Source organism: Mytilus galloprovincialis, chromosome 1 (assembly GCF_965363235.1).
Source record: "Mytilus galloprovincialis chromosome 1, xbMytGall1.hap1.1, whole genome shotgun sequence".
Taxonomy (NCBI): domain Eukaryota; kingdom Metazoa; phylum Mollusca; class Bivalvia; order Mytilida; family Mytilidae; genus Mytilus; species Mytilus galloprovincialis.
In genome coordinates, this window is record NC_134838.1 from 19,274,758 (window position 1) to 19,286,308 (window position 11,551).

The 11,551-nt window shown below is 32.2% G+C and overlaps 2 protein-coding genes across 3 annotated transcripts; both read left to right on the forward strand.

Annotated features, from left to right (window-relative positions):
* On the forward strand, positions 1–7,904 carry LOC143068304 (uncharacterized). Its single transcript, XM_076242247.1, has 4 exons — positions 1–242; positions 4,214–4,273; positions 4,962–5,178; positions 6,619–7,904. The coding sequence occupies exons 2-4, from the start codon at positions 4,235–4,237 to the stop codon at positions 6,882–6,884; spliced, it is 522 nt and encodes a 173-aa protein (XP_076098362.1). The 5' UTR covers positions 1–242; positions 4,214–4,234; the 3' UTR covers positions 6,885–7,904.
* Positions 7,719–11,259, forward strand: LOC143068294 (uncharacterized). 2 transcript variants are annotated; one of them, XM_076242234.1, is made up of 2 exons: positions 7,719–7,833; positions 10,350–11,259. In XM_076242234.1, exon 2 carries the CDS (start codon positions 10,497–10,499, stop codon positions 11,043–11,045), a length of 549 nt encoding a protein of 182 aa, XP_076098349.1. In that variant the 5' UTR covers positions 7,719–7,833; positions 10,350–10,496; the 3' UTR covers positions 11,046–11,259. The 2 variants fall into 2 exon arrangements, with proteins under 2 accessions (XP_076098349.1, XP_076098341.1); XM_076242226.1 differs by lacking the exon at positions 7,719–7,833 and adding an exon at positions 9,516–9,901.
* Positions 11,260–11,551: the final 292 nt, after the last annotated feature.

Here is an 11,551-nt window from a genome sequence, read left to right on the forward strand (position 1 = left end):
TGTAATGATTGCTGGGAGACAGTTCTGACAGATTTTTGACAGCTATTACATACTGATATTGTTACCTGGATTTATGTCTCATATTTTTTAGTCAATTCATAAAATCAGTCATTCTCTAAAAAGTGTCACCTTGTCGAGTTAATGACACAGAATAACTGGACTTTACATCAGTTCTACCTAAAAGACGACATTTGAAGGCGAGCGGAGGAGGGTTCATCTTGATGAGAATATTGGCTTTAAAGGTAAGTCACGATTTAGCTCTCAAATTAACGGCATAATGTATTGTATGGAGTGGAGTGTTGGAGTGGAGTATTGGAGTGGAGTGTTGGAGTGAACTTTTGGAGTGAGATTTTGGAGTGAAATTTTTGAAGTGAGATTTTGGAGTGAGATTTTGGAGTGAAATTTTTGGAGTGAGATTTTGGAGTGAAATTTGATGAAAAATTTTGTAGTGAATAATTTAAAAACAAACTATACTGAAATAGAAATAAAAAAATGCATGCAGTGAAGTATTAGAATAATAATGTTTCGAATAATAATGTGAACGACCCCATATCAACAGTCCTTTATAAACAATTTCAAATTCTCCTGATCTACTGATGCATAACTAGGAGTTATATAATTATTTAGCATTGTGATTTCCCAATCTCTTAAGAATCTGGCAGCATCCTCATTAGGAGAATTGTACATGCTCGTGTATTAGGTTTAGTCCCCATTTCCATTCTTTATTATATTATATTATTTTGTAAAATGAACAAAAAATCTTCACATTATCATGTTTAAAAGTATCATATTTATTGTTTTTGCACTGTTGTTTTTAGTTTTTTAAATGATTTTGTTATAATAAAACACCCATGCAACCACGCATCCCATATTGCAGATAGGACCCGACACAAATAATTAATTTCGTGTTTCGGCAGTTAAGCTTGGGATTGTCATTTTAAGATGTTATTAGTTATTATGACAGATCTGCCATCATCAGGGGTCCAACTGTCAATTTTATGTTACATTCTTTAACTTTGATCTACTAAGCAGGGCGCACTACGTTTGTAGTGGTAATGCGCGCAAACGTAATGCACCGACTAAGCATATCTCCAATACTTTTATGTTTGCTATACGCAACTATTGGTGCTGTATTGAATATTTGTACACAGTCTTCGTCGAACTGTAATAAATGCCAGTGTTTCATTATATTATACGTGCCCCAGAATTTTCGTCTATTTTTATCATGTTGCTGTAAGGCTAGGGTACCTGATGAGGATAATGCCAAGGTAATATAAAACCTAAACCGAAACACCAGGTGAAATTACATCATCAAATCAATTATTTCTTACCAATATCTATGCGTATATATGCTTGTATAATTTTACTATTGAAGTAATAATAAATAGATACTTGCCTACATAGTTTGGTTCAAAACGAAACTAATTGTAATATTGACCGACTATTTCAAATATTTAAATACATGAAAATAAACTATATATGTATTTAATGATAAGATAGGTCACTGATTCTCTGAAGATATATACTGTTACAAAAATAGAAGAGTGTGTCCTAGAGATAATATTGAGATGTTTGGATTGCTTAAGAACTCGTTCTTATTTCAACATCTCTGAAGATTTATGTTGTTACAAGAAAAGGAGAATTGTGTCTTAGGAGTTGTATTGAGATATTTGGATTGGTTAAGGACTCGTTTTTATTTAAACAAATTGACGTCCCCCAAAAATTGGTTGGATGGGGTCATTGAGTGCAAAAAATAAATTTTCTTTTACGATAGGGTTGTTGTATATCAAATGAAAGGTCATTGTGTACATTTGAAATATCAAATTCCCAACCTCCAATGGGGTTATTAATTGCAAAAATCAAACTTTTTAGAACATGGCGTTGTCGCATATCAAATGAAAGCTCATCTACCCTGTTTTACATATATCATACTTCCGATCTCAAAAATGTAGGCGGATGAGGTCATTAAGTGTAAAAAGCGAAAAGTTTCAGAAGGTATGCTTGTCGTATATCAAAGAACATTACGAAAACATCACTTTTACAGGAAAGACCTTTCAATTGTTTTACAAACAATTGAGATACTAGTTATTACGAATTTTATTCTTTGCACAAAGATATGAGCATTATTATGATATTCTGGTTCAATGAGTTTTCCCAGATTTTTGCCCATTAGGACTTCGAAATTCTGTGCAATTCAATGTGCACTTTGTCACCACAAGTCAAATGACACTCCCACAAGGTGAGTTAATGAGAGGAGCATATTTCATATTTTTAAATGAACATGACCAAATAATTATTCATGATTATCTGTGATCAAAATTTCAATCAATATTTAGCACTGTCAGTGAATTTTTCTTTATTTATTTTTAATGAATACTTGTTCAAAATTAAACAAAACATTTAACCCCCTGACATTTTACTAATAATATACTATATACTCTAAAATTTCACCAAAAAAAAAATCACTCCAAAATCTCACTCCAAAAATTTCACTCCAAAATCTCACTCCAAAATCTCACTCCAACACTCCACTCCAATACTCCACTCCAACACTTCACTCCATAAAATAATTTATGCCCAAATTAACGATATTATGTTTAGATTTTGCATTTCCGTTCTTGAATTTAAGGTGATTAGGTATGAAAACAATGCACTTAATTGTGTTCCCTGAATATGAATTAGCTTTGCGAATGTATAAATAACTAAAATTAAAATAAATATATTTTTATGAATGTACGACAAATTAATTTTAACGTGGAAACCGATTATGATTCGTCCTCTAAACTGTAGTAACAACATTGTCGGCATACTATACAACTTTGTAATGTGTGGGAGATAAAGGATGTGAGAGATTGATATACCAGGGATTTAAGGAACAGGGTTTGTTGTAAGGGATTTTAAGGAGTACTAGTATCGTTTTCTTGAGACAGGATTATTGAAGATATAACCTATGTTATATTTTTGTTACTAGTATATTATTTCTGTACTTCTCAACAAGTTTAATTTCGGTCGTTGATGATAATGACAGTACGAGTATGTTGATTCTTTAAAAAAAGTTGCAAATCTGGGTTTTTTTAATTCAATTTAATGAATACGCACGCCAGGCCTCCTAATCCTTCTAGTGGACCGCATAATCATTTTAGATATACACTTAATCCATCAAGGAGCCTGTATGAATTTTCGGGGTCCGTCTTCTCATTCTTGGGGCATGCACAAACACTGATACTTTTTGTGTTAATCGTATACCTCAACATGCATTAGTATACAGACTAATGCAAAGATAAAGTAGAATGAAATTCAAAACAGTGTGGCTGTGGCCATTGATTGACACATTAAATTCATCCATTGACTGGGACAATTTACGTGAACGTTTGTCTGTAACGACCAATGTTCACGACGTACCTACGATAGACATTTAAATTGTGGGGTCACCAAAGGTTTCTTAACGCCTTTAATTATAAAATAATTTGAAAAATCAATCAAAACATCGTGTTATTTCTGATTAATTTTTCGAATTACTTTATTAAGGTGTTGAGAACCTTTGGTGACCCCATAGTTTACGTGTCTTTAAAAAGTACATAGTGAGCAGTGGTCTTTACATACAAACGTTCACGTAAATTGTCCCAGTCAATGAATGAATTTAATGTGTCAATCAATGGCCACAGCCACACTGTTTTGAATTTCATTCTATGAACATTCACGAAACAGTGACCAAACAACAAAAACAACACATTAACACATACAAATTATCTTGAGTTAAAACAAATCTTCAACAAAAGACAGATGTCTTAACAATATCTCAAAATCTAAATTGCCTCGAGTTTAAACAGTTGAATGAATTTAACATTAATCAGCAAGGTTCAGAAAACTAACAAACACACACGCTGCTCAATACTTTATCATTCATATTAATAAAATTACAGTGTGGTGTCAAGCAGGGTTGTCTAATTCCTGCTGAAATAAAATATGATTAATATAAGGTAATATGGGAAAACGTCAATGGGACAGCAACAGAGCAACACAAATAAACAAAAAAACATTTAGAGGTTAACACACAGTCTAAAACATTAAAGACAGGTGTTCTAGCTTCGTGACAGTTACACATATAAATTGTTATGTAGTATTTCAATTTATTTTAGTTGTATTACATGTTTTATCATGTTGTGGTTTGTTTTAACAGCCAATATAAACACAATTACATTGTTACTTTCAGGGTGACTTTTTCAAGTTTTAGATGAGTCAACAAAAACTTATTTTTATCCTACTGCAATACGTGAGTTTTAATACGATTTTCTATTCTATTTATAAAAAAACATCTACTTATTCATATGTTGTCATGATATTCTATGATATATGCTTATTGTGTGGTAAAGTTTTCAGTGTCTCATTGGCAAATATCCGCACTTCTATCTATCTTTGTATTTATTGTTTTTGTGTGACATCATGGTAAAGTGTAGCATCAGCCAAGTAAAAATGAAAAAAAAAAAGAGAAACCAAAAAAAAAAAAGTATCAGCATGAAAATACACGTAGCGTAATTGTTTCGGTACAAATCTATATGCAACGACTGTGATATTTAAAGAAAAGTAAAGCAAGAATATTTAAGGATACAAACTATAGTCGATAAGACAACCTCTGCATAAGCTTTTTATAAACAACCTCACTGTATGTGCACTTTTCTTGTAATGTAACACGAGCTCAAACTATCTTGCAATTGCACATTCATCCCTAAGCACGCATCATTCATCAGTAAGAGCAAATACTGGTTGACTCGTAGTCAGAGTGACAAGTTACATTATAAGCTACACTAACTTTTAAAACATGCGTCTTTCCAGTGTATTGTACATGTTGATACTAATTAACAGAATCGAGTCCGGAATGTGGCTTTGGAGTATACCCACTGTACAATGGCCATCCATTCATTTCTCCAATACGTATACATCTTGTGTCTGTTTTATTGAAGGTGTTGTTCTGTTCATCGGTATACTGCTCCGTAACATTAGATGACCACAGTATAGAGTCAGAAGGTTTATTGCCAGCTTACAACATAGTCAGTAACCGTGATGTCGTAGAAGGCAGTGGAGATGAGGGGGTCGCTCCAGCAGAAAACGTTCGCTTTACAGCAGAAAAGTGTGACTGCTCCAATATAAACACAACACCCGACTCGAGGGTTTTCTACAGTAAGTATGAGTTTATTGACAAAGATTGTGGGTATAAGTCAATGAGACAACAAGCCAATTATACAAAAAAAAAACAAGAAGGTTAATATTAAATCTTTGTCTTGATAGTACATGCATGATAAGTTCCGAATTGGGCAAAGTAGAGAAAAGTTTTAAGTAAATATATGTTCCCAACTTACCCATTATTACTTCAGACTGGCACCATTTTCAAAGTAATTTTATCTGTGCATCGTTCTATAGCACAATGTTTGTACTTTAAGACTTAATTAGCATTAAATCGTATTTCTATTTTGTTATAAAATTGTAATGGGAATAACTGCTTAAAAATTGTCCCAAACTGCATTTTGATGAAAAGGGACATCTCAAAACCAAAAATCTACCAGAGTAAAATGAAGTACAATAAATTAGTACCGTTAGGTAGATAGCAATTTTTTTCTTTCAGAAACATGTAAAATTTGTAATTCTAATTCACCATTGTCTTTTCAATAATTTATGGAGCTATTTAAAATATCATTTTTTATTTTTGTATACCTACATGAATAATGGCAGAAAAGTCAAACATCATCAGTGTTTGTTTTTGATATAACAAAGTCTCACCAAGTAGCTTAAATAGTAACTCCATTTGTATATTAAGAAAGATCTTGATTATTTAGAGAAAAGATAATAAAAACCAAGGTTATGGGTATCTATCCAAGACACAAAATCAGTACATACACGACAAAAAACACACAAATCAAAGGAACAGAGCTTTTATTGATGTTCTTCTCAAAGTTAAAGTGAGGCTTTCGACGGGAAAAAAACTCCAACCTCACTGCGAGGTTTAAGATGGTCCCAGCACTGGCTCGGGTGCAATGTTGTCTAAATATATGCAGGTATTGGTGAAAATCTATCCACTTGTTTTTTTGTTTTTATGTCAACCCTTAAATGCTCGCAAGGAATTAATCAGGAAATAAGGTGGACACCGTTTTAGTCGTTTTTTGTTGTTCTTATTTTACTTTTTCTTTTCGTTCGTCCTTCCATAAGTTTGCATCTACAATTGTACCACTCGAAACTTTTTCTCAACTTGTCAAATATTTCCGTGGTACGCAAGAATTGCTCTGCATCTCTTGTTCTATATTTTTTCAGAATGATTTGAGGTGTTCCTTGAAGCAAAATGTGAAACTGGGAATTTTTATCCTTCAAATTGAAACAATACAACTCAAGGTAGTTTCATTATGCGCTTATTATTATGCCTATATCTGTCTAGTTTGTACCTACGAAATTCTGTTGACTAGACAGTTTATATTTAAATCACTAACCCCGAAGGACGCATGGTATCCGTCGTATGACATAATATTACGAAACACTAATGACACAGCCATTTGTAGAAAGTAACACTATCAATTATTGCCTCTGGCTATTTGACCTAAATTTCACTTGTCCACATGTTTATTTTTTCAGATAGTCCCGAACCACTAGTTGTTACATCGACTCCATCTGTTGTAGTAGCTATAATAGTGATACTATCAATCCTCTTGCTGATCTCGATCAGTGCAATCGCCTACCTACTAGGTAAAGTCAAATACCTTAACATGAGACAGAAGGCTCCAGTGCCGAACAAAACCAAAGAAGATTATGACTCAGATGAATACTCAGTAATGATGGACTGGTCGAATGAACCGAGTATAGTGATCAACCAAAAGAAAAATAGGAAAAGAGAAATATAAAAAGACTCTACTCATCTGCGTTTAAGGAAATGAACAAGGTCGTAGACGGCAACATCCACAACGTGTCAATCAATTTAATAGTAACGAAAAGGATTTACTGAAAAATGCATGGAGACACATTTAATAATTTGAACTTTGTAGAACATTTAAGTATTTTGATGTAAAAACAAATTGTAATGAACTTTTTGTACTGATAGTTGTGAATATTAGTGTTGTGCTTGATGAAGTACATCGAAAGAACAAGAGACCTTTATTTTTATTCCTGTCATTTTACACCTTTAAAATGTTAGTTTGATTAAAAGGCGTCTTCGTTAGAACCTATAAATGCAATAATTTTATAAAAACGTAATAGTTCTTTTATATTCAATTTTATTTTTTCGCAATCATTTACAATATATGAAAAATCACTGTATAAACTTGATCTATTTAAGCAATTAGCTCTATACTGTGTTAACAACAGCTATATTTTTATTGGAACAAATTCTGCATTCTTGTAACTAGATATATATACAATTCTTTTGTACTATGTTTACTTGTTATGGCTTTAATGTATTTTTGCTGGTAACCCAAATAAACATATAGAACTCGTACAATATGTATATTGTTCTATAATGTTTCATAATAATGTTACAATATAAACATGATCAGTTTACATATTACTTTCAATTTAATTAATAAACATTTAACCTTTTAAAATGAAGACAATATGAATTGATATCTATGGTTCAATATATCTGTGTTTGTTTGACTTGTTTGATGTTCCACAAAAATCTCTCTACACCAGGCATGGCAATTAAAGACGCTTTTCATTCTTTGTTTGTATAATTTATACATTAACAATACAACTTGGTCAATATTGACATGGACTCCCTCTCTATCCTTTCGTTAGAGTTTGCCGTTCTATCCCAATGATCATTTCAAACACAGATTTGCATTCTTTATGAAAAAGGTAAGATAATTTATGAAGTTTATTTAAAAATTAGTATTAAATTAATAAAAATAAAGTATTTTCAAAGTTTAGATTTGATTTACTATGTTCGGCAAATTGTAATCAATTCCAGTTTTCAAAAATAATTAAATTTTAAACACAAAATTTCATATGCTTTAACACCCACTAATTTTTCCACTTGACAACTTATGATTGACGATAAATTTGATAGTTTATTTGATATAAACTTGTTTTACCTGTAAAATATATGATAAAATTTGACTTAACTATATATTATGTAAGATATACAACTTCCTACATTATATGTAATTATATATATAATGTATGTACATAGACTTTAGTCACTTTTTGTCCTCAGTTTTGTCATAGACTAGTTGTTCGGCCTAAAGTTCAATATCGATAAGATGATGAAACCTGAACGAACTTGCTAACCTTCTACGTTATTTTGTCTCTGGTTGAGAGTTGTCTCATTGACAACCATAACACACCATCTTTTTTTTATTTTATATATTAAAGAGTCGAAATGATAAACTTTCATAAATTTACTTTACTGACTTACTGCCCTGTACGCCATTTGCGTGTAGGGCAATAACAAAGATCTTCTGCTACAGTTTTCAGTAGCGTGCCCCATGCCTGTTGATGTTTACTAGCCTCTGTCTCTACATTGTCCCTCTGTGTCATTTTGGGACTTCCTCTCTTTCTTTTACCTTTAAGGGTTTAGTTGAGTACTGCCTTAGTGATATCCCTTTTCTCTTTCCGTAGGACATGTCCAATCAACATTAACTGTCTTCTCACAATGATATTGGTTATATCGTCTTGTTAGTATCTGATGAGAGGATTCTGGTTTGAGATTTTTTTATGGCTAATATTTATCAAAGGTACAAGGATTATAATTTAATACGCCAGACGCGATTTTCGTCTACATAAGACTCACCAGTGACGCTCATATCAAAATAGTTACAAAGCCAAACAAGTAAAAAGTTGAAGAGCATTGAGGACCCAAAATTCCAAAAAGTTGTACCAAATACGGCTAAGTTAATCTTATGCCTAGGATAAGAAAATCCTAAGTAATTCGAAAAATTCAAAGTTTTGTAAACAGGAAATTTATAAAAATGACCATATAATTGATATTCATGTCATGTCTCTCATGCTTTTTGTAAGGAATACCGAGTTTGTTTAGGTCGTAATATGCCATTCTCCAACATTGTGATCCATATAAAAATACAGGTAAGACACATCTGCTGTAAAATTCTGTCACCAACACCATAGTCTCTCAAATTGAGAGTTATACTAATTTTTTCAGAACTTTTGAGCATTTTTAATATCATTCCTTACTAAAACTAGATGGACTCACATAATTCAATTTTCTCTATGTAATTCTATTAGATAAAATGAAAACATTTTGATGGCGGATTGTCCTCTCTTGCGGAGAATAACATTGATAATGGAAATAGGGAATATGTAAAAAAGACAACAACACGCCCAAATAGCATATAACGGACGGTGGCCACCAAAGGGTAACGACTCGATCCCCTTCCGGGTCAAAGAGAAGACTTTGAAAATAATATTTGCTGCTTATCCACAGTATATGCAAAATCATGGAGTGAAAGTAAAGTTGGAATTATGTGTTTGTTTTCTCGCCCATGAACAACTTGGTTTATCGGTCTAGTAGTGTCCATGTTATCTTTTTGTATATGTATGTAAAAGTTTCCGCTGAACTGAGTGAAAGTGAAATGTTATGTGTGTCATTTTATTTTCAATTAATTGTTGTAACCTTTAGTCCGCAAACAATATCGGATTGCAGTCCCTACTTGATGACTTTGTTGTGATAATTCCAATGTAGTCAGTGTATGACCAAAACAAAAAGATCATACATAATCAACATATAGATTAAATACTTGAATCAGGAAATGTTCAACGATTGTTTAAAAGCAAGAGTCGTCTTGTTGGTTTAAAAATTTGAGTGTTCTATTAATCATCACATTTTAAATGGAAGTTTAAAAGTCTTTTATTTATTAGTCTTGTTATATTTTGGTTAAAGTGACATATCTACCGATGCACACTCTAGGTAAGTGTTTGATTTGTCAGTTTGTAAAACACGTCTTTTAATTATGACGTTAAAAAGTGTGTATTCCCCAGTCTTCAAGTTTGTTGTCGGATTTTTAAGATATACTTATTCATATTTCAGGACTTAATTACTTTAACTTAAGTTCTACGCGCAAAATACACCGCGAAAGAGTTCATTTTGGGTATATTTAAAAGATTAGACTATTAGCCTAGCCCTACTGTTTATAGGAAACACGTTAGTGAGAAGTCGGCTTTTAAAATATGCAAAAATAAATTTTATAGTTAAATTAACGATCAGAGTCCTGTTAGACGACGCAATAACAATTGATTTAGTTCTATTAATCCTCTTTAAGGAGAAAAGTTTATGGAGTTTCTTATCAATCTATATTTATTCCGTCTTATAGAGAAGCATAACTCGTCCCTATAAAATGTTTTACATCTATTCATAGGTCGATTAAAATGTTTAACGCCATGACACGCAGACTACAGATTCGTACAATTGGATGTGAAAAAATGTAAATTGGCCTCACTAACAAAGCTAAGTATTTAAACGAGAATTAATTCATCTAGATTAAGAAAAGGAATAGTTGGAACTCATGGCTGGAGCCAAATTACGTCAGAAAAGAACATGTTTGCTAAGTGAAATTAAAAAAGAACCAGTGATTATGGCAATGTTTCCGCAATATGATCTGACGAAAGACGTTCGTTTCGAGCTTATGAAGAAAGTGTTCGGCTCTGAACATTTACACAAGAGACATACATTCTTGACTAAAGACACAGAGCGTGAGTGTAGAGCTCACGACCGACAGAAGAAACTGGTACAAATAGAATACGATAGAGAGAAACAGAAAGTGCAACAACATTTCTTTAAGTTATTGAATAATACTAATATTCCAATGGATGATCTGAGATATAGTTACAATAATTGGCCTCATAACTTCCACAACAGACCAAGTAATAAACAAGAGGAGCTCGAGCAAGCCTCTCTTGAATGTACTGTCACTTACAGAGATGGAAAAGAAATGTACTTTCCCGCTAACAATAGGAATGAAATTCTACCTAAATTGAAACAGAAGGCAACGAAACCAGAAATAGTTCATAGCAAAGGGACAAAATTTCCGTTGTATAAAGAATTCACAATGTGAAGATGATATGGAATATATACTTACATTGAAAATGATTTTGAGAACAACGGTTAGTTTTTCGCTGTTAATTACCGTGATCTACCGTGACTTCCTTTCTACCTCGAATGGATCGTTTCAATTTCACGTGTAAGGTAAACATGTCATTTTTATGTTATATTTCTGTGAAAAAGTAAAGAAGTGAAAATATTTCCAAAATATAAAACCATATCATAAAGCAGTTTTTTTTCATTTTGTCGTATAAGGCACCACATTAAACAGAAACAATTTATTTTTCTTTTTCCCTTCGTCAATTATTTCCTGAAAAAAATCCACTATTTATATTGACAAAACCGTTGTGTTTATTATTGTTTAAATAAGAAAATAAAACCAAAATAGCAAGAAGGAAACACAGCCAAAAAATACAGTTTGAAACATTTATTGTGTATTACGTCTTCACAGTTAAATCTATCGGATGTGTGCTGATATTTTAGTCTTTGATGTATGAATATCGTGTAAGTTGTTATTGG